Source organism: Paecilomyces variotii (genome assembly GCF_004022145.1).
Source record: "Paecilomyces variotii strain CBS 101075 chromosome Unknown C8Q69scaffold_1, whole genome shotgun sequence".
Taxonomy (NCBI): Eukaryota; Fungi; Ascomycota; class Eurotiomycetes; order Eurotiales; family Thermoascaceae; genus Paecilomyces; species Paecilomyces variotii.
In genome coordinates, this window is record NW_021167140.1 from 616,283 (window position 1) to 637,139 (window position 20,857).

The following is a 20,857-nucleotide window of genomic DNA, read 5'->3' on the forward strand; positions in this document are numbered from 1 at the left end:
GAAGTTCAAGTGAGTCACTAATGGCTTATTATAAGCTGATTGTCCCGCTACTTATCGTCCGATGGCACCGCTTGAGCAACTTTACCTGAACAGTAGATCCTTCCTGCCTCATAGAAACGTGGGTCGTTCTTTTCACAGTAGGACCAGTTCAAACCTCGCTGTTCCTCGCGTAGTTCTCCTGGAGACTTCGTCGAGGCGTAAAGTTTTGCTTTCCTCTCGGGGTTGTGTTGTATGTCTCGAAGATTAAGGTGAGATTAAAGGGAAGAAAGAAAAGATAGTGTTGAGCTTCACTGCTTCTAGTGAATGACATGACCAACAGATATTCACCAAGAGCTCGGTTTAGGCCGGTTACTTTACTTGAACAGCAAGGAGGCGTTCCAATAGTCCTATAAAGTATCATTTCCTGCAAAGGCCAAATTCGAGTATCTAGAAACGAGCATGGGAAACTAACTGTTTCGCGAAACTTGAGCATACGTTATTTACTCCGTACATGGAGTATAATGCAATGTACGTGACAATACACACGAGCCTTCTATGGTGTACTGAGAAGATTATACAGCATAGTATGGAAACGTCATTTTATCCCTTCTGCTGATGTTGGGTGAAGATGTAGTAAAGTGTTTCTTATAATAGAGACTGATAGGTAAAATCTAGCTAGTGCGACCATTACAAACTTCACCATTTGCGGACGAACCATCTTTTCTTTGCAATATGCCCGTGGTGTCGACATATCTAACCTCAACTGACCAAGTTGGCTGTTCCTTATCTGATTGTATAGCTTTCATGATCATATGGAGTAAAATTTGGAAGTCGCGTTCATCGGCATCTAAGACATAATACGTGCACGTATCACTGTCCTTTAACTTGAAGCTTAAGCAACGTACATCTGATACGTTGTCGAAGATGCTAAACACCTGACTTGCATCCGCGAAAAGTTCCCTCACTGTGTAGTTTGATGTGTAACAATCTTTAACATAACGTAGTCGCACCCGCTCATTTGCAGATGAGATAAAACTGAAGTAGAAGTCTTCTGGAATTTGGGGATCAACGACCATGTTTTCCCTATTTTGTACGGGCGGGGAGGATGGGAAGCCCTCTGACATAGCTTTCGAGCTGGGAGGGCTTGCATCGTGCTTTCGTGGTCGGCTTCTCCTCTTTCTTCGGTGTTGCATGTGGGTCCCTGAATGTGAGATATCGTAGTATTCACTTTCGGATGAGCTAGGGCTCTCCGCGCGTAGGTTTCTTTTCTTGCTTCCTATTCCACTGTTAGCAGAGTGAGATTTAACATCTTGTGTCCATCGTATACCTCTCGTTGATACCTGAGGAGCATTGCTCGTCTTGTCCTTCTCCTTTTCTGCAAGACCAAATGCGGCCGCATGGTGTTCGAATACGAACGGATAGTCCCCAGTTTTGGGGTTTTGGAATATCCGCACGACAGAAGGCGTATCTTCAAAATTGTTATCACCGTGCCAGATCCCATAGTACACCTTTCCAGGACAACACGCGAGATATTTTACAGCCGCATCAGGATGCCCTTTCCTTCGCAGTACCCAGAAACCATAACTCACACGGCCCCAGTGCACCTCATAGGGGTTCAGGGTGAAGTTTTCGCCATGCGGCCCGAAGGCTGCATACATCCTCGTTTCCCTCGCATAGGAGCTCGACGCGATGGGGGGATGTAGGGGACCATGTTTCTGATGCCACAGTTCTAGCTGTAACCTCACTTCGCTAGCAAGCGGTGTGTCTCCCTTGTAAATGTTTGCCTTCAGGGTCGGTGCTGGAGATGGTCCATTGGTGCGTAAACTAGAATAAGCTGACGTCGTAAGATGGCGCGAGGCCCAACAGTCTACTGCATTCTGTGACGGAGGCTCGTCGTTACACGCAGGCCCTTGGTTGTTTTCATTGCTGTGAGCGCCCAGAGGCTGGGAGTCTGACATCGTTCGAATAGATAGTAATCGAGATTTGAGACGAAGATGAGCTTTCACCGGGGTTATTCGGCTCTCCTTATAGCAAATGAAGATCGATCGGCGGATGCTCGCCTCTCAAGGCTCAGAAGGTTGAGACGAGGTGTATCGAGGACATGGAGAGCATATTGAAGTTCTAGTGAATCAGAGCGGAATGGTGAGCTATCTATTATTCATCATGTAGAAGTGAAAGAAACTGCACCTGTAACTGGTATCCGGAGTACAATAATGGACTCGATCCAGGGGCTGGTCGTCGCGTCGCACGAGCCAGCCACTAAGTATATCCGCATGATACTAGTAGTCCCGCTAATATGTCAAACTACAGTATGAATGAGTAGCGGTCAAAATAAAATATAGATATTCCGGGAATTCGCAGATAACTAAAACTGCTAACAACAATGTGAGAGTATTAAAGTAGAAACCAAAGTCTATTTCTTTTGGATTGTAATTCTGTGATAACGGCAATTTGCTGACCACTATGACCTAGGACTATTTCAGCACTTGTAAATTGATAATCTGTCGCTAGAACATGTTAGACCCCTATCAGGGAACCATTTCCCCTTGCCATACACAGTCCCCTATAGATAATAGAGTGTTTCACAAAACCTATCCGAAGAAATAACAATTTCTGGTTTGGGCTGATACAAATACCCTACCAGGCTTCCGGCCACACCCCTTGGAAGAACTTAATCATATCTCCAGTTAAATCCCTAGGCCTTTCCCACATGGCAAAATGGCCACTTTGAGTATGCTCTCTCCAGAATTTCACACTCGCAACTTGTTCAGCCCACGATCGCGGTAGGATTTCTAGTTCCTTCGGAAATGCACTGAAGCCGCACGGCAGGCATTGCGAGGTACTTGTCTGCCGAAATATTACCTACAGACGGTGCCGGTGGAGCGTTTTCAGTATACATGATAAACGGAGCTGTCGGACCAGGCCAGCAGTGCATCAACGTCCAGGTGATGAGCTCAGTGTATGTCTATGGGTAATTATCCGACCACAGGATCAGTTTGTCAATAACCCAGACTAGTAGCCCTACGGGGCGCCGAAATATCGTGCATAGCATGCCCGAGAGTTTGTGGGTGGGTGGGTGGCTTGGATTGATCCATAATTATTATGTCCTCAGGAACCCGTTATAGAATCAATCGATCGATCTCTTCTCGAACTCTGAATATTCTGGTTCCTTGCAATCTGGGAAGGTCACCTTCTCAATTTTAAACCAAGTTGAGTCAGTAAACTTTTCCTCGTCTGCAGTTGACTGGAATGTATTTGTGGCACCATGTTGATATGCAACGCGCTAACATGCTGCAGACACAGCAAACCCAGGCTACGTGTAATCCATGAGCCCCAATCACCACATTGAACTACATACTTCTCATAACCCAACTTCAACGTAAGCTTATTGAGGACCTGCGCATGCTGTAGGATATCGAATCCTTTCTTCTGTGCGTATGACGAAGTTCGTATCCAGGTAATGATAGTGCCACGACATTGAAACCTGCTACGTTAAGTGCTGACAACCTCTTCAGAATCTCGAAGAACGAGCCAGGCCATATATGTACAAACAGCAACGCAATGGCTTTGTTCAGGAAGGTCTAATTCAGGCCGAGGGGTGCCGATCTGTATTGTTTGCAGCTGAGTTATTGCCATCTGGTATATTGTGCAGTATCAACTGCTGGTTTTGTAAGGAAGAATTATGTCCGCTATGATGTTTCGAATATGTATTTTTAAGCATAAACATTCCTAACACTTACGGATGGTTCTCTGCCGTTGCCTGCGACACGCATAAGCATAACTTCAGCCACGCCCAATTTCCCCGCATTTTCCTATACTAGGACCAGTGGAATTTTGGCCCCATGCTACACGAAATCATTATTAGTAACGGAAAGTAGTTAAGTATCCATTCAGATACAAGCCTTGCTTGTTTGAATACGATGACATAACGAGTTACACTCATCATGCTGTGCAGCAACAGATATCACTACAAATAATAAGCAAGAGAAGCTAAAGGCCTAATCCAATGTATGCGTCACCAAAAGGATTGGCCCCAGAAAATACGAGTTCAGCTGCGGTGTAATTAAGGTTTTAGATGGTTATAGTAAAGATCGCTCTTATGGGACGCCTGGTTTTAGTGTGCTTAGACGACGTCGAGCGTTGAGTGGTTCCTGAATTTCAAGATAGTTCCTGAAATTTAAAAGTGACGCTCATCTCTTCATATGCCGCTATAGAAATCATTAATGACAGCATAATATCTGAATATTTGTTGAATTCGAAAATAGTGAGGCGAGTCTGCTTTTTTCCAGGACTAATTGGATAATTTACAAAACTACTACACTGCTTCGCTGCTCACTTTAGTACAGCAATTCTTTCTGACTCATGTCGGTATATCTCCAAAAGTTACACTGCATGAAGGATTCTGAGCTGGAAACGTAAAGCTGAACTTTGAAAGCAGTTATACGAGGTGATCAACAAATGCCCCTTCTCTTGCGGTATTACGAGGCTGTGTTGGCGAGGACATCAGGCGTCCAACGAGCTGCGTTGCAACGTATTGATCGTAGAAATACTCAAGTTGATTAGGATTAAATCTAAGGGACCGGGGATATAAAAGGGGGGATGAATCCGCTTCTATCTGGAGTCTTCATCAATCCATCAGCATCAGTCTCCATTCACATCGCAATCAATATCATTACGAGAGCTTTATCTCAATTTCAAATCCATATATATACATCATCGTCACAATGGTCAAGATCGCCATCCTCCCTCTCGCCGCGTTGGCTGCTTTTCCTCCCCTTGTCGCTGCAAACAACTGCAAAACCGGTCTGAACTACTGTGGTTACAACCTCTTGAACATCGGTACGTGAAACTCTCATTTGGTCCGTCTCGACTCCTCTGACGACACATTTATCAATTAGGGAATTACGGAGCCCAGATCAACGAAGCCCTCGAAAACGCCCACCAGCCTACTGACGACGCCCACATCCATGAGTCCCTCTTCCACTGCAATGGTGGAGAAAATGGAGATATTACCTTCCAGACCTACTGCACCAGCGGTTGCAAGGATGGTGGCAGCGGCAGAAGTGACTACTGCTAAATGCTTGGCGGTACATTGTTCTCATCAGGGAATGTAAGGACTAAAACGAATTGAGAAAAAGGGTCGAAGGAGGCTCTAGAGGAGGTGGTAAAGGCTATGGGTAGCTGGATTTGCAACGGAATCAGCGTGCAACTCCTGTATGAGGGGGGAAAAGGCGCCATTCTCTGAGGAAAAGTATATCCTTGCATGGGCTATTTGTCGAGCTTGATTCGAATGACATACCAAATATAACAGACAAATCTCCAAATGAATGACCTCGAATAAGTGTTGATAGACAATTTCGTACCCTCCGGCCAGTGAGACGCCGAATCCTGCACTGAGAATCTTAGGCACTAGGTATGGATATATGTTCATTATAAAATATATGTCAGGGGTACCTCCTAGACTACTTGCCCAAAAAGAAAAGGTTCATGGTTGTTGAGGCTTTTTGATATTCTGTCCTATATATTATAGGTAACTCCAGGGGAAGCTCTGGTGTAAGAGATCTATAAACGCAACGCTACATCATATGCGGCAGAGCTAAGATAAGATACCCGAAGTAGCTTCATAAAAGCGGTAATATCGTATTTTGAATCACCCACTTTGAGATCCGGGAGAAAATGCAGAGATATTTGCCAATGCACAATGCTGAACAGAGCCCTGGCGCTCAGTAATTGAAATGCTAGAATCATCTGCACCCTCACCTGGCTCAGACGACACATTAGGCTGTTCCTTCAATGGCTTCGATGGGTATTGGAAACATCGACATGACGAATGCAACAATAAAACACACTGGCCAATCGTCCTTACGTATAGTAGCTGGTGAAGATTTGTGAAGCTGGCATTCAATGAGGTTATTCATTTATTTTCGGATGGGCGATTGGTGCGCCTTCAACGCTGCCCCGACGGCCCCAGTTCATCGGCTGTCTTCGAAGGAACGCTCCTACAGCGCCCAGGTAGCCCTCATGCCGCAAGAAGTATGCTTGTTTTTCGCCCTTCGACCAGAATCTTATCGCATATGACAAGGTATTCATCGTCTGGGGATGGCCCCGGATGAATGATCCGCCGAAGTATATGTGCTTGACTTCGTGCTTCTCTGACTGGAGGTACGAGATCTGACCAATGTTGTTACTGGGAATCGTCAGTCACATGGAACGTCCAAGAAAGCGGAGAGAATAGAAGACATACCTTATGGCGTAAAGTAGGCTGCGACTCATGTCCTCGTGGCTGAATTTGGCACCACGATCATTTCCTGGGTCAGCGTCACTTTGGATGAGGCCCTCCCCATCCTCAGCTTCACGCTCGGCTGCTCTCTTCATTCTGAAGACCTTTCCGAATGTGCTAGCGATCGCGGTGCTCTTCAGTCCGATCTTGTTGTAATCCATCCCGTATATGTCTCCAACAAGCATATCAACACCGCTGTTGTCCCCTCGGTCTGCCATCGCTAACATCTCATCAAATGACCTCGCACCTGTCAACAAAGACATAATGCCCCAGAATGTACCTCCACCCAGATGCGTTCCACCGACACGTTGGAATTGCCTTGGGCCAGACACCTTGATCATTGATACTCCGGACCCGATATTTACCAGAAGGTATGGATAAACGTCCGGTCGCGCTTCCGCAAATTTCATAGGGTGTGTTTCGCTGTAGGTGAAGACCTCATTGGGAATTTCAGTGATGAAGAAGTCAAGACCTATACATTAGTCAGTACGTGTACCATGCGCCTTTCGAAACCGACATACCGGTAATAAGGCATTCCATTTCATCTTCCCGAAGAACGTTGACGTTCAATACCTCTCTCAACTTATCGTAATATTTGTATGCCCCTCCACCTGTAGCGACAACGCACAATTCCTCGGATCCATCGAGCTTCTCATGTTCCTCTTTGAGCTGCTTGATAAAATCAATGCAGAGGTCTATCCGAGCGGTTTCGAAATTGATAAAATTCAAGCGACCGCCATTGTCAGCAGAGTCCAGCTCCCGTGTGAAATAGACCAATTTAGCGAGCGATCCTCCAATCTGTAATCCCAAGGCGCATTGTCAGCATAGTTCCTGTAGTTTCTTGCAGTTCACATGGAGAAATGTGCTGATTGCGGGGAGAATCCGTTGTGCGGGGAACAGAGAAAACTTACATCCACCGCAACATGGCTCACCAGGCCCGTATGATGCGGTAGCCTGATGTCTTTATTTTCGTAGTGAACGCCCTCACTTTCGATGGGGCTCTTGGAGGAGGAATCCTCATCGAGGATGAAGGCCCCCTCGACGTTGATCTTGACGCTTCCCGGATTTGAAATTGCGTCCTCGAGACGGCCGACGCGATCATCGTGCGACATGTCGGTCGCGTGCCTCAGTCCCGCAGGGTCGAGATCGGCGGAATTGCGGTTCGAGACTGACATATTCACGTCGTCCTCCCTCAGTCGGTAGCATGGAAGTCGTCGTCTTGGGGCAAAACATCTCGGGCCAGCTTTGTGTTGCCGTCTGACTGAGCGGAGGGCTGCGATCGCCGTGCCCACGCTTACGGCGTATATCTCCTTCTGCCCGTTTCTGGCGGGTGAACCGAGGATACAACGTTGGGGAACCCCATATTTCACCCGAGAATCTATTGCAGTGATCTCTCCAGCGTTGATTTTACAGTTCTTTGTCCAGAACTGAGCTGTTTTGAGTTGTCCTCAGTGTGGGAGGTAGAGCTGTGACGGATATTTAGCATCCAGGCGATGATCACGACATTTGTGGTTGCAATAGCCGGCAGCCACTCACGCCATTCATTGCTCCTTGAGCGAGTAGACATATAATTACTCGTTTGTAGGAGTCGAGCGTCATGATTTCTTCATAGTTATCTCTTGATATATCGTGGAATATCAAACCCCCTTTCTGAGCTGACTATTATATTCATTGTACGTGCTAAATATTGCCTTGGCTTTCTATCATATATAACAGCAATCCCAACCTCTGTGCCGGGCTACTAGTTAACTATTGGCTGGAGCATGAGCTATTACCTGAATCTCAAAATCTAGTCGAGAACTACATACTCACCACGCATAATAATAGGCCACATTTAATAGACCCAGAGCAGCCCCGTATAAGGACAGCTTTCTGGGCATAGTGAAAGACTTCTGCCAAGCTGAGTTCCGAGTGGCTCTGTTTCAACGTGCCAATAGATTGTCCAAGCAAGAATTCCGTTGCAGAATCAATCGTACAACGAACGAATAGTTCCTGCAAGTCCAGAGACAGTAGCCATCTACTCTTAGAACTGGATCTTGACAACGACTATGGACAGATCATTCCTTCTAGCGGGGACTACAAGAGTAGCTAAGTATTTTAATTTGTTTCAGGATCCAATGAATAGGATTTACATTCGCCAGAAGTTCAAAGGTTTTAGCAATTATTTATATTGCTCCTTGCATCTCCGCCGTGAGACACTGAGAAAGTCAAGTTCCCGTTTATAAGAGCATTCCAATATAGCTAATTTAGATAGCTCTGGAGCCTGTGTAGAGATGGACTAAGGGGTGATATTGTACTTCTTGAAGATCAGGATCCGAAGTTAGCGATCATCCTTTAAGAATGTTTCCATTGTATCAGTAGATGCGTCCAGATTCAACGGAGAAGCAGCCAGGTGAGAGCTTTGAAGACCATGTCGTTCCATGGAGGTGTCATTGATCGGTGATTATGTATGTGAAATATCCATATCAAATGATCCGAGTACAATTGCTCTCGATAGCACGGCATATTATATGGAAGATTGACTTCGCAAGATCTTGTCACCAGTTAGATGGTTATTTCTTTTGGCTGTTTAAATGTATTTCTTTGCAGCTTCGATTAGTTCTCCTCGATTGATAGAGCATGACATTAGCCTCGATACGATCCATTTCTTGTGGCCACACAAGAAGCCAGTGACCACTGCTCCTCATATTTGCCATTGTAGTCTATTTAAGTTCATTTTGGCATAACTGCTTTGAGACTGATTCCAGGCGCGAAGTAATGTGATAATGTCAGATGTGATACTGTTGTGATCTTGCTCTTTAAGATAGTCTTAGGCGGCCTTTCCTTACCTGCTCAAAGATAAGGCAGTGAATGAGCACTGAAAGTTCTTGAAGAGGATCACAATGGGTTCACTTGACGTGAAATAGCAAAGATGGTCTTTGAGGCAAATGTGTCTGTCTTCAGGTGGCCTCCCGCCGTGCCTCGTGTGCCTGCAGCTGCCCATGCGGCGGCGTGCCCGCACAACACAACACGTCTTGAGCCCCCCTCCCCCCTCTGGTTGTTTATTTTGCCATCTTCACTTCTTCTTTTCCTTCTCTCCTCTTTTCCTTCCCTTCACTTCTTCTTCTAACCCTCCATCACTCTCTCCCCTTCCCCTCATCTCCGATAGTACACTTCGAGATCTGGTCTCAAGACACGGTAAGTGCTCATATAACTTCTCCCCTCGATCACGAATCCCCTCATAGGCATCTATTCCACAAGTGAGTCTTGTCCATCTCCCTGAGTTGAGCAAGATTTCTTCATCAAATGCCCCTTGACATTTGGGATTATAGCCAACACTTATCATCCCTACCTGTCTTCCCTTATCTTTCCGTGACATCCTGGCGTGATATTGCTTCACCAAGGCTGCATACAGCACTACTGAAAGGTGTCTCTCAGTTGCTGTGTCAAGACCCTTCTAACAGGAGCGATTTTATCTTCATCAGTCGCGTTGACTGCTCCCCCATGATCTGAGTTGAAGAATGCTACTTTGCTAACAACATTCTGCCAGAGCAGCTTGAGCGTTTTGCTCTTCGTATCCCAGAAAAAGAAATATGGATACGTTCGATACCAACGATATGAGCAACGCGCTCAACGATGTTTCGAACCGCAAAGCAAACATGAACGCAGAAGCTGCTGCTGTAGCCCGTGAAAAAGGATGGGTTGAGCCTCAGGGGTATGACTACGCGAAGTATAACACTTCCGCCCCGCAGCAGAAGGCTCCTGATGCCACTGAGGCCACTGATGCCCCTAACGTCGAAGAACCGGAGTGGGCTGCGAATGCTGCCAAGTATGAATGGAGTGAGGAATTCGGTGATGTCGGACCTCCTAACCCAGAACTCGAGAAGATGCTATTCCACAGCGAGTTCATCAACCGCGCTGGCCATAGATTCGAGAGGTAGGTCCCAGCATCCCCCCTATGGACCGAGCCCTAACAAACTAGCAGCCTACGTGAGATCAAAGTTACCGCCGAGAGTAGAGAGCAGCCGAAGCCCGTCAAGAGCGTGAGTGAAACTCTTTGTCCTAAGGGAAGAGTTCAGATATACTGACGACTTCAAGTTCACCGACGCGGGATTGCATCCGATCATGTTACAAAACATCGTCCTCTGTGGTTATAGGACCCCTACGCCCATCCAGGCCTATTCGATTCCAGCTGTCCTCACTGGTCACGACCTCATTGCCGTCGCTCAGACCGGTAGGTACCTTGAATATCCCTATTGGGAGAAGTAATGCTAACTGCCCTAGGATCTGGTAAAACAGCAGCTTTTCTGATCCCGGTTTTGTCCAAGCTTATGGGAAAAGCCAAAAAGCTAGCGGCCCCTCGTCCCAATGTTGCAAACGGGTTCAATCCGCACGTTGACGCGGTCTGCGCCGAACCACTGGTCTTGATTGTTGCCCCGACCAGGGAGCTGTCGACCCAGATATTCGACGAGGCACGTCGCCTCTGTTATCGTTCCATGCTGCGTCCTTGCGTTGTTTACGGTGGCGCACCTGTCCGTGAGCAGAGAGAAGAGCTTCAGAAAGGATGCGATGTCTTGATCGGAACCCCTGGACGCCTCTTGGACTTCATGGATAAGCCGCACATCTTGTCTCTTCGGCGTGTCAAGTAAGTGGAATCTCCTCTGTGGACCAATACACTGGCTAATATTGCTGCAAGATACACGATCATCGACGAAGCTGATGAGCTTCTGCAGTCCGACTGGGAAACCGAGTTTACGAAGATCATGTCCGGTGGTGGTAGGTTGCTCTGCTTCCGTCATTTGCTCTCATGCGGTACTAACTCCCCTAGATACCAACGAGGATGCAGACCATCGCTATCTCATGTTTTCCGCTACGTTCAATAAGGCGTGCCGTGAGCTTGCTCGGAACTACCTTGCCGATGACCATGTCCGTATCCGCATTGGTCGTGCGGGAAGCGCACACCTGAATGTCGAGCAGCAGGTAATGTTTGGTTAGACACGAAAGATTAAGTGCACTGCTGACAGTTGAAGATTATTTACTCCGAGGAGAACAAGAAGAAGCAATGCCTCTATGATCTGCTCATTTCCATGCCGCCATCTCGCACTTTGGTCTTTGTCAACAACAAGACCCAAGCCGACTTTCTGGACGACTACCTATTCAACATGGGTCTTCCCAGTACGTCGATCCACTCTGACCGCACTCAGCGCGAGCGTGAAGATGCCCTGTATGTATCCGCCAATCGTCTGGTCGATGACCCTGCTAACATCTGGCAGTCGCGCCTTCAAAACCGCTAAGTCGCCCATCCTGGTGGCCACTGGCGTCTCTGCTCGCGGTCTTGACATCAAAAACGTCATGCATGTCATTAATTTCGATCTTCCCAGCCGCAATTACGGTGGCATTGACGAGTACATCCATCGTATTGGTAAGAATGATGACCTAGTTGATATTATGCAAACAGTATCTCACTTGCTGGTCTAAATAGGACGTACTGCCCGTATCGGAAACGAGGGCCTTGCTACTTCGTTCTACAACCACGACAAGGATTCCGACATCGCTCCGGACCTTGTCAAAATTCTTATCGAATGTAAACAACCCATTCCTGAATTCTTGGAAGATGCCAAGCCTGCGGATGGTGTTGTCACTTTCGACGACGACACTGATAATGAAGGAGAAAACGAGGAGAATGACCATGCTGAAGGGCCATCTAATTCTTTCAGCGGAGCGGCCAACAACGATGGTCCTGAATCCGCTGCTCCCGTTGCTGACATCTCTGAGGGCAATGCCTCTGGCGGATGGAATGCTGGTTCGGCGGCTTGGTAATTCAAGGTTAGGGAAGCATCTCTGGCCCGGAAGTTGCAGAGCAAATTCACAGTGAAAGAACTTTTCGAGGATGCAACTTACGATGGGTACATGAGCAGGGTGTGAGGACTCGGTGAGTCTTTGAGTTTGACTATTGTTCTACATGAATCTCAATATCACGGGTTTCTGGTGGTTTAGTTTGTGATTTGTCGTGTCTTATTTGACCATGAGATTTCGATTGTATGATGGCCTTGGAGAGGAGACATTACTATGGTGCCAGTCCGTCTGCTTGTGGCCGCTATGTTCGGATACTCAGTCTCCACCATGTTGGAAGGCAGAGATCTTCGCTGTGGGTTGGATGGACTGTTGCTCCTGTGGTTGTGTTTCCACTCATTGCTGCCGTCTAGTTTCCACAAAAAACTTCATGTTAGTCGAAAAAAGTTCAGATGATGTCGACGGGAGCAGCATTCCTGTCTAACTAAACGAAAAGCAAAAAAAGATCTTACATTCTCTTTCTATACATGCCCTCGTAGTCCGAAATATAAGTGCTTGAAGACAGTCTGTGTGCCTCCAGCTCGACACATTGCTATATGATGAAGTGGTAGTTGTCACTCGCAAGAGTTTTAGATCGCACGTCCCTGTATCTCAGTCCTATGACCGAACTAGGAAGGCAGTTTCCCTTCTCTAATATTTGAGCATCGCGCCTGCTAGATGAAAAGTGAGAAGTCGCCCTTTTGTTTTCTTGACTGTCGGCCAAGGTCCATTGAACCTACTAAGTCACCGTACACATCCGTACTTCTATAGCTAGGTCTCTCCATAATGATAGACGGCTGTTTTCCATGAATTACCTTCTGAGCAGCAGACTTACATCATTATCGACAATATGGAAGTTTTACGCCAGGGAGCGAGGAGAAGTCGTTCTGCTATGCTTCTCTTCTTCTGGATTTTACTGAAGGTCCTAGCGGATCATCAAACGGATGGGTTTGTAGTGGATACATTCAGTCGAGCAGATTCCAATAACCTCAATTCTTGGCATGGAACTGGAGAGCATATGCCTGTTCAGTATGGGGACAATTACGTTGAGCTCTCGCCTACTGATCCCGACCAAAATTATCACACCCAGTTTTCATCCTACTGCTTTGATATGGGACCCTACGATAATATGTATCTGCACGTTGTCTTCTCTGGGACCGACAAATTTAGTATTTCGTTCAACGAAAACAACGATCAGTGCGACCCACGCGTACGCCCTTACCCAGCTACATGGGATACGGTTGAGGCGGCACGATATGCCAGGGATGGTCATATATATGTACCGTTGTCCCATTTCGCCATCGACATGTCAAAAGCTCTCTCTGTGTCGTTCCATGGATTCTATACCCGCGAAAACGTGACCCTCTACAGAGTGGAAATCGTCCCCGAAGTGCCTCGATATTTTGAGATACCCCGAAAGCTGCCAAGTGGTACCATGGTGCTGAGATGCCGACGACCAAATTCATTTGCATTTGGGATTGACGATGGACAACCAGAGTTTGCTCAAGAGGTAATGCAGATCATAGAGGAAGAGGGAATTCTGGTGACCTTTTTCGTTGTTGGGACAGGCCTGATGACCAAAGACACCAATTTCACCGAGGTATATAGAGAGATGCTGAGGCGGGGTCATCAGATTGCGCTCCATTCATATACGCATCCAAAGTACGTATGTCTCGCATAATTCGGTCTATTTTCTATAAGTGCTGACAACTACGGTAGGATGGAGAGCTTGCAGAGTATCCAGGAGATCGATGAAGAAATTTTGAAGAGCATAGACGCTCAAGAAAATTTGTTAGGTGTCAGGTGTACGTCTTCTTCAACTCGAAGATAATCATCTGTTTTACCACTGACGCGGATGAGAGTCACAGCCCGCTATTTCCGCCCTCCTTTCGGAACCGTCGGATCCAGAACGCGACAGAGGCTCGCTGCGTTGATTCCTGACCCCTACATTGTCAATTGGAGCGTCGACATTGAGGATTGGCTGTACGCAGATTCAGATACACCGGAGAAACAGCTGGATGCCTTCAAGCGCGACGTGAGTCGAGGCGGGGATCTGGTTGTGATGCATTACCTGAGTCCTTCGACGGTTGGGTATTTTCGAGAGGTGATCCGTATCGCTAAGGCTACAGGAAAGAGAATCATGAGAGTAGATCAGTGCATGGATGACCCCGATGCCCCAGCGCTTCCCTGACCTGGAGAGAGTCTGGGGGAGATTATTTAACTGCGGTCTGAGCAGGAGTGGTTCTGTCGCGGCTCATCATGGATAGATGTTGCTGGCGGACTAACAACATCATAACTAGATGTTCGTTAGACTATACGATACGGACAAAGTCACAATTTTCGCTTCGTCAGTGTCACCGGTTATCTTGGGATAATTACTTCTCTGGATTATATTATTATTACGTTGACGCCTCGTTCTGCAGATTGCTCGTCCGTTCAAATCGTATGCCTGAGGATTACACCGGATGTGGATCTCTCAAGGTATGGTAGAGCAAAACTCCACCGTATACTTGGTACACTATATCTATTCGCTGGAATGTGCTGAGCTCGCCACTGAAAAGGAATGCTGAAAGAATCAACAGGATAACTAGCGGGTTGGTTTTGTTCCCTCTCCAGACAAACCGCTTCTCGTGGCCTTGTCACCGAGGGCGAGACAGTTGAAATCCACAAAGATATCATTATTTCGTGTTCGTGTCTTTATTGCCTTGTCTGCACACTCTCGATATCGGACGCTTGGACCACAAGTATAGATCATTGCCAAGTACTCCGTACCGTCCCGGTAAATAATTAGTATCCGCGTCTTTTCTGTAAGTGCACTCAGTTGATACACATCCCGATGTCGCTTTAGTGAGAGCAACTCCTTTAGAAGAGCAGTAAGATGGCGTGACCAACTGGGTCTAGAACCACTGCTGGAGCTGGTGTGGCGTGTCCAATAATAATAACGGTGCTCTTGGTGCCATTTTTCGATTATAGATACTCTGTACTCTGTACTCTGTACTCCGTACTCCGTACTCCGTACTCGAAGGGTTCTGGAGTATCGAAGAAACAGCGATCCTCTTTTGCAGGGGCCAGGAACGGCCAGTAGTGCTGACCAAGGGTCTTCTACTCCGTAGACGACAGTGAATTAATCATTATTAGTTAGTTTAGGTAGTTAGCCTGTAGACGATAACTTCACTCACAGATCCAGGAGAAAGAACGGGGGGAAATGCGACTCCTTAAAAACCGGTGGAGCAGTCGTGCGCAGAGACGGGTTAGCGTGGAGATCCAAAGAGGAAGTATCAACGCAGGCCACATCATCGGTCCAGTTTCATGTCCACGCGCTCTCGGATAGGATCTTTCTAGTCTTCCTCTGCCGCCCATTCCTCTTGCTTGGCGCTTGTCAAACAAAAACACGCCTCTGCCGCCCTGGACGGTGACCTTGGAACGGATCTCCTGTTGAAATTTCAACTGCTCTGGCTATGGCTGTGGACTGCTAAGCTCAACGCTCCCTTGCTTCGTCTTTCGGATTTGCTGTCCATACTCACGGAGACCCAGGGAAGCTGCGATCCAAGGGACCTAAAACACCCACCAGAAGAAGAGAAGAAAAAGAGCAAACCCAGGGCGTGATTGATCGAATACGGTTCGAGAGACTCCTTGGGATAATTACCGCCCACAGCGTTCTACTCCTAGACAGGTAGGCTGGAATGTCGATGAAAGTGTCTCGTTTTGGATCGCCATTGGACTTAGCGCCCGCGGCGGCGTAGACTCTCCCCCCTGGTTCGAGCGGTCCGCAACGTCAGTGAACGCGTTACTTGAAGCGTTTCAATTCGACTATTCTGATGCCCTTGCCCCCGACTGATCGTCTTAAGTAGATTGATGGTGGGTCGGTCGTTGAGCAGCGGATCAGGGACAGCGTGGTTTAAATACATTGGAGGGCCGGTCGATCGAGACGATCGGTATCCTGCTGCGTCGCCTGGACAAACATATATGCAACGAAGATGATATCCGGTGGACTCAGAGCTTGTCTCACTGTGTCATCGGCTCTTTTCTCTCAACCGTAACGCCCTTTTCCCCAGTCAGTCCTTCACAAAGTACATATGTACTCCCTACGGCGCCGTTCCCGTCGTTGGATTCCACTCGCTTCACCGTTTCTAGGATGCCTTTTCCTCTACTATCTTTTCGCCATCCGTTCGCTTCCGCGTGCCTTCTTCTCCCAGACTCTGGTTCTAGACCAGCAGGGTCACCACGACTCCGATGATGAGATCCGCTGCCCACCTCTACCGGGTATTGAAAATGTCTTGGTGGTCGTGAAAACCGGAGTCACAGAGGCAATGGAGAAGCTGCCGGTGCACTTCAACACGACCCTGAAGTGCATTCCCAACTACGTGATTTTCTCCGATTTCGAGGAAGACGTGGCCGGAGTCCATGTCCACGATGTGCTACGCAATGTCGACCCGATCGTAAAACAGACGAACCCGGATTTTGAAATATACAACAGATTACAAAAACAGGGCAGGCAAGGCTTGAGACCGTTCGATCTGAGAGATGATGCCAACACACCAACGGGCAAGCCCAATAATCCAGGCTGGAAACTTGACAAGTGGAAGTTTTTGCCTATGGTCGATGAAGCGCTCAGCGCAAAACCGGATGCGAAGTGGTATGTGTTTATGGAAGCCGACACGTACATATTCTGGTCCAATCTCATGCAATGGCTGTCAAAATTCGATGCGAGACAGCCGCACTATCTTGGAACGGAGACCCAGATAGCCGACGTGATCTTTGCTCACGGTGGGTCTGGATTCATGCTGTCTAATCCTGCGATGCGGAGAGCGTCCGAACAACGCGCAGCACATGCAGCGGAGCTGGATGAGTTCGTCAATATCCACTGGGCGGGTGACTGTGTGCTAGGCAAGGTATTGGCAGACGCTGGCGTCCCACTGCGCTTTACCTGGCCGTTGTTGCAAAATTCGAGGCTGGCCGAAGTGGACACGCTCACCACCGACTTCTACAGGAAACCTTGGTGTTTCCCTGCGGTCGGTTATCACCATATGTCTCCTGAGGAGATTGAGTTTATGTGGCGGTTCGAGCAGAATCGCTATCGAAAAGTGAGTTTCCTCCAACCCGCAGACACGTAGATCCCGGAGCCAATACTAATGTTGGCACTAGACAAACGATGCGCTGCTCCTGCACAGCGATATCTTCAGAGAAGTCATACATTACCAGATCGAGCTCGCGAACCCGCGTAGTGACTGGGATAATCTGTCTGGCGACGAACATCCAACGTCGGGTTCCTTGGAAAACTGCAAGACTCGGTGTCAGAAAGACCTGCACTGCTTCCAGTACAGCTGGCGCGATGACCGGTGCTACACGTCGAAGACGCCGAAGCTAGGCACGAGTAGTGTCGGCGCACAGTCCGCGTGGATGAGTGACCGGATCAACAACACCATCAAAAGGATGGGTACATGTCGCAAGGTCGACTGGGGGTTGTAGATGAAGGCCCTCGTGGTTCTCGGGGGAACCTGTATACTAATTAGCGTCATGATCATTATAACAAATTCAACTGTAGATATTTCGAGATCTCTTTATACCATGCTGTCTCCGTATACCTTTGATTATGACGACCTGATGTATCTCAGAGTTCTAGTTGCTGATATCACGATATCGTGTCTTTCTGGGCCAGCGATATTGATATCGATAACTAGCATAGCTCTGTTGCGTGCTAGTTTCGCACTGTCCACGGCTTATTTCTCTTGTCAGGAGTCGCACTAAAATCTTGACTGGACTGGGAAACTCGATATCTATGGGCACCGTTGACTGGCGCTAGTTGTATCGATAAGTACTGCGGCAAGCTGTGTGTGGTTGTGTCTCACTTTTTGCGTGGCATTTACCCGATGGGTGGTGACTAGCTGGAGGGCCAGAGGCTGGCCCGACCGTTGCCACGATAAAGTGACTACAGCCACGCACCCGATTCCCCGCCTCCGCATTATTGGATGGCGATCACAGAAGCTCCCGTCAAGACCTCTCCCAAGCCTCTCGACTCCTGGACCTTCTGTTTGCGATGTTGATCAGAGAACTAGTCAAATCAGAACTGTAATTCCTCATCAACTCTCGGGACAAACCTGGCTATCTAGCATATACCTCCAATAAGCCAGGCTGGCCTTGGTCTCGAGGACTCGACTCTCTTACGAGTAACTGGCGGTCTCTGTTTCCGGCCTGGCCTCCGCTTGCTATCGTGTCGACTTTACATTGTTTTATCTTGTCTATTTAATCAAAACGCCGCTCGCTGACTTTGCGATCTGATTTGATACGATCTGGCAAAATATGTCTCCGCAGACTAAAGGGCCTGATGTCCATTTCACAGTTTTTATTCGTCTGCCTTTTCCCAGAGGCGACTTTGTCGATCCTCTACCTGTAGGTTGGCCTTCTATCTGGTATGCACAGCAGGTGGGTGAAGAGACTAATGTATCCTGTATTCAGGTGGAATGGAATGCTACCAAGGATCGTGCTCTTTGGGAGATCCTTTCTCGGCCATCGAAGGGAGATGATATAGATTGTAAACAGCCCTCGTTCTCTTTATATTGTTTTTGCGTGATGGCGTGGCTAACTGGTTTTTATAGGGAAAGCACTGTATTAACTGCCCTTTTGAGTTTTAGGGTTGAAGATGTGGATGTGAACTGTTTCTAATGATCTCTATAGCGCAGAGAGTTTTGATGTCACTCTTCCTTTCCTTCTCCAGCAGGCCGCATGGCTGTATGATCGGCAGCTGTCTCAGGTTCGGGCGCAGATGAGACGAGTGGGTACTACACATTCGACTTCATCTTCCCCTGCCCCAGGATCGGTGTCTGAAAGTACTGCATTGGGAGGACAAGGGATGAAACGTATTGGTAGTGGTGGTCAGTTGTCCTATGTAGGGAGTGTTCTTGTTTCTATACTAACTGCTTAAAAAGGATCGCGAGTGCCGTCCAGATTGGCGGTCCAGACGAAAGATATCAGTATCCCACGAGCTGAGAGTAGCCCAGTTACGGCAACTCGGAATAGGAGTGGGTTCTATCCTACATGTTCTTGATAATTATCCTTGCTGACAGGTTTGCAGTTTCCGTTCTTCCTCGGACAAGCTCAGCGACCACTGTGACGCAGGTCAAGTCGGCTAGGGAGCCGTCTCCGCGAGATGCTCTATCAGCTGCAGCCAGGACACAAAGGCCGGGATCTGGAGGCAGAGGGCCGTCCAACACCAGACGAGAACAAGGGACAGGAGCTCCGCCACGAGAGTCGCCTGTTCCCGAGGAAGATAGCTTGACATCGTCCTCGGAAGAAGAATCAGACTCCGATGACGAGACCTCAAGTAGGAGAGCTCCTGGATTTAAACGATTTGGTAAATTTTCGATCCACAGGGCCGGTCTGAGAGACGACGAGGAAGACGACGAGGATGATTCCCCCGCTTTCCTGCCTCTTCCGCGTGGGAGTGAGCCGGGATCTCGAGAAGCACAGAGGAGTGATCTCAATGCAACTCTGCGCCTAGAGCAACATCAACATCCTGGAGCACAGCGGAGAGAGACGACAGAACATGTACCACTGTCGAAGCAAACCACTATGATGTCGTCCGCTAGCTCTGCTAGCTCGGGTGTTGCGGTTGGTATGCCGCAGGAGGGCCGCCGGCGATCAAGTTATGCTCTAGGAGCACTAAGTCCTCAGCGTGCTGCGCATCTCAGTCCTCGTCGCCGGGCCGCAGCGGCCAATGAAGCCAGTGATACACCTAGCATGGGAAGCAGTTTCAGCGATTTGGACGGTAAGTGGTTACCTATATTCTTGAACGATACTCTCTGTTTCTGCAGAGTATATGGATGCTGACTACTACGTTTGACATAGATGCGAGTGTCACACAGTCAGCTTTAGAGGAAGCTCTTCTAAGCAACATGCAGCACGGTGGCATGGCCAGCCGGATGAGCACCATCAGCCAAGCCTTACGAAGTCGCTACCTCTAGACAAGGAGGCTGTTTGTATGGCAGCTCTTGAGAGCGACAATCTATTCTTACTTTATTTTTTTCTGGTATATCATGATAGTTAATTAGTAGATAATAATGCAGAATACACCTCTCCCAATACACCGAGTTTTTGAACATGTAGAACTAGGTACCTAGTCTTCTGTTCGCGTTCGGCTCAAAGGATGTACAGCCTGAGGCCACAAGCCGGAGATTCACACGTGACTGATCCCGCGGCAAACGCCGGCTGACGTCAAGAATCGCGCGATTCCCGAAGCGGCGACCGAGCAGAATGACCGAAAAGAGCAAAACACCCTCGGCTCTTGCAAATTGTCCCGCCGACTGATTACTCCGGTTGCTTCAATGTGTCTTGACTCCCGATCCTGATCTATAATCGATTACTTCGTGCTACCCTCATTGGTATTGCTCTACTTCAAACGGTTATACCCTCCCCAAGGTCATCATCCAGCAAAATGATCGGGATAGTCTCAGCCATCCGTATCTAGGTGCCCCTCCACAACTCTATATCACTAGCGTATCCGAACGGGATCGTTTGATATATTTTCGGATACTGTCTTCATAGAATTTGTGGCATCCTGGGGAATATCCAGTGGGAGCTTTATCGGCTTATCGGGTTCTTCATATTTCAAATATCTGCGGGTTAGGATCAATCGCCGATCCTGGACGGAGAATTATTGGGGACAGATCTTCCAGGCATCAACATTTCTTTTCTCTCTCTGCCATCTGCGTTCCTGGGTTGCAAGGCATCCACAGTTTACCGGCATCTGTCCTGCATTTCAGAGTGCGGTTCCTGAACTCAATTGATCGA

The 20,857-nt window shown here is 48.0% G+C and overlaps 8 protein-coding genes across 8 annotated transcripts; 5 read left to right on the top strand and 3 right to left on the bottom strand.

Moving 5' to 3' along the window:
• Positions 1–610: 610 nt before the first annotated feature.
• On the bottom strand, positions 611–2,284 carry C8Q69DRAFT_449501 (hypothetical protein; the record flags this gene model as incomplete). The annotated part of the gene is made up of 3 exons (XM_028629371.1): positions 2,167–2,284; positions 1,307–2,100; positions 611–1,255 (listed from the first exon to the last, which is right to left on the bottom strand). Coding segments are annotated over exons 2-3 (1,232 nt in total), but the record flags the coding sequence as incomplete, so codon positions are not given.
• A 2,282-nt stretch (positions 2,285–4,566) lies between these two features.
• C8Q69DRAFT_8510 (hypothetical protein) lies at positions 4,567–5,094 on the top strand. Its single transcript, XM_028634105.1, has 2 exons — positions 4,567–4,818; positions 4,878–5,094. Exons 1-2 carry the CDS (start codon positions 4,704–4,706, stop codon positions 5,054–5,056), a joined length of 294 nt encoding a protein of 97 aa, XP_028488661.1. The 5' UTR covers positions 4,567–4,703; the 3' UTR covers positions 5,057–5,094.
• Positions 5,095–5,889: 795 nt separating this feature from the next.
• On the bottom strand, positions 5,890–7,434 carry C8Q69DRAFT_502564 (putative pantothenate kinase; the record flags this gene model as incomplete). Its single annotated transcript, XM_028632404.1, has 4 exons — positions 5,890–6,166; positions 6,224–6,731; positions 6,781–7,057; positions 7,171–7,434. 4 exons carry the CDS (start codon positions 7,432–7,434, stop codon positions 5,890–5,892), a joined length of 1,326 nt encoding a protein of 441 aa, XP_028488662.1.
• A 1,944-nt stretch (positions 7,435–9,378) lies between these two features.
• C8Q69DRAFT_8537 (DEAD/DEAH box RNA helicase) lies at positions 9,379–12,161 on the top strand. Its single transcript, XM_028634113.1, has 10 exons — positions 9,379–9,436; positions 9,789–10,175; positions 10,224–10,281; positions 10,337–10,472; positions 10,523–10,883; positions 10,935–11,014; positions 11,067–11,218; positions 11,269–11,462; positions 11,512–11,660; positions 11,721–12,161. Exons 2-10 carry the CDS (start codon positions 9,832–9,834, stop codon positions 12,056–12,058), a joined length of 1,812 nt encoding a protein of 603 aa, XP_028488663.1. The 5' UTR covers positions 9,379–9,436; positions 9,789–9,831; the 3' UTR covers positions 12,059–12,161.
• An 801-nt stretch (positions 12,162–12,962) lies between these two features.
• C8Q69DRAFT_484090 (hypothetical protein) lies at positions 12,963–14,261 on the top strand (the record flags this gene model as incomplete). The annotated part of the gene is made up of 3 exons (XM_028631753.1): positions 12,963–13,732; positions 13,790–13,875; positions 13,939–14,261. 3 exons carry the CDS (start codon positions 12,963–12,965, stop codon positions 14,259–14,261), a joined length of 1,179 nt encoding a protein of 392 aa, XP_028488664.1.
• Positions 14,262–16,146: 1,885 nt separating this feature from the next.
• C8Q69DRAFT_484104 (hypothetical protein) lies at positions 16,147–17,539 on the top strand (the record flags this gene model as incomplete). The annotated part of the gene is made up of 3 exons (XM_028631754.1): positions 16,147–16,272; positions 16,312–17,154; positions 17,216–17,539. The coding sequence occupies 3 exons, from the start codon at positions 16,147–16,149 to the stop codon at positions 17,537–17,539; spliced, it is 1,293 nt and encodes a 430-aa protein (XP_028488665.1).
• An 87-nt stretch (positions 17,540–17,626) lies between these two features.
• On the bottom strand, positions 17,627–18,092 carry C8Q69DRAFT_449539 (hypothetical protein). The gene is made up of 2 exons (XM_028629372.1): positions 17,920–18,092; positions 17,627–17,869 (listed from the first exon to the last, which is right to left on the bottom strand). The coding sequence occupies exons 1-2, from the start codon at positions 18,031–18,033 to the stop codon at positions 17,690–17,692; spliced, it is 294 nt and encodes a 97-aa protein (XP_028488666.1). The 5' UTR covers positions 18,034–18,092; the 3' UTR covers positions 17,627–17,689.
• On the top strand, positions 18,075–20,158 carry C8Q69DRAFT_449541 (multidomain presynaptic cytomatrix related protein). The gene is made up of 7 exons (XM_028629373.1): positions 18,075–18,460; positions 18,527–18,602; positions 18,667–18,676; positions 18,746–18,942; positions 18,997–19,089; positions 19,143–19,835; positions 19,916–20,158. The coding sequence occupies exons 1-7, from the start codon at positions 18,371–18,373 to the stop codon at positions 20,029–20,031; spliced, it is 1,275 nt and encodes a 424-aa protein (XP_028488667.1). The 5' UTR covers positions 18,075–18,370; the 3' UTR covers positions 20,032–20,158.
• The last annotated feature ends 699 nt before the right edge of the window (positions 20,159–20,857 follow it).

Bases quoted from the DNA above. Each gene is read 5' to 3' on its own strand.
- C8Q69DRAFT_8510 (XM_028634105.1), top strand. From the start codon at position 4,704: ATGGTCAAGATCGCCATCCTCCCTCTCGCCGCGTTGGCTGCTTTTCCT. The intron at 4,819-4,877 runs GTACGTGAAACT...TTTATCAATTAG, and splicing joins TTACAACCTCTTGAACATCG to GGAATTACGGAGCCCAGATC.
- C8Q69DRAFT_8537 (XM_028634113.1), top strand. From the start codon at position 9,832: ATGGATACGTTCGATACCAACGATATGAGCAACGCGCTCAACGATGTT. The intron at 10,884-10,934 runs GTAAGTGGAATC...TATTGCTGCAAG, and splicing joins TTGTCTCTTCGGCGTGTCAA to ATACACGATCATCGACGAAG. The intron at 11,661-11,720 runs GTAAGAATGATG...TGGTCTAAATAG, and splicing joins CGAGTACATCCATCGTATTG to GACGTACTGCCCGTATCGGA.
- C8Q69DRAFT_449539 (XM_028629372.1), bottom strand. From the start codon at position 18,033: ATGCGGAGGCGGGGAATCGGGTGCGTGGCTGTAGTCACTTTATCGTGG. The intron at 17,870-17,919 runs GTGAGACACAAC...CGATACAACTAG, and splicing joins GGGTAAATGCCACGCAAAAA to CGCCAGTCAACGGTGCCCAT.
- C8Q69DRAFT_449541 (XM_028629373.1), top strand. From the start codon at position 18,371: ATGTCTCCGCAGACTAAAGGGCCTGATGTCCATTTCACAGTTTTTATT. The intron at 18,461-18,526 runs GTAGGTTGGCCT...TCCTGTATTCAG, and splicing joins ACTTTGTCGATCCTCTACCT to GTGGAATGGAATGCTACCAA. The intron at 18,943-18,996 runs GTCAGTTGTCCT...CTGCTTAAAAAG, and splicing joins GAAACGTATTGGTAGTGGTG to GATCGCGAGTGCCGTCCAGA.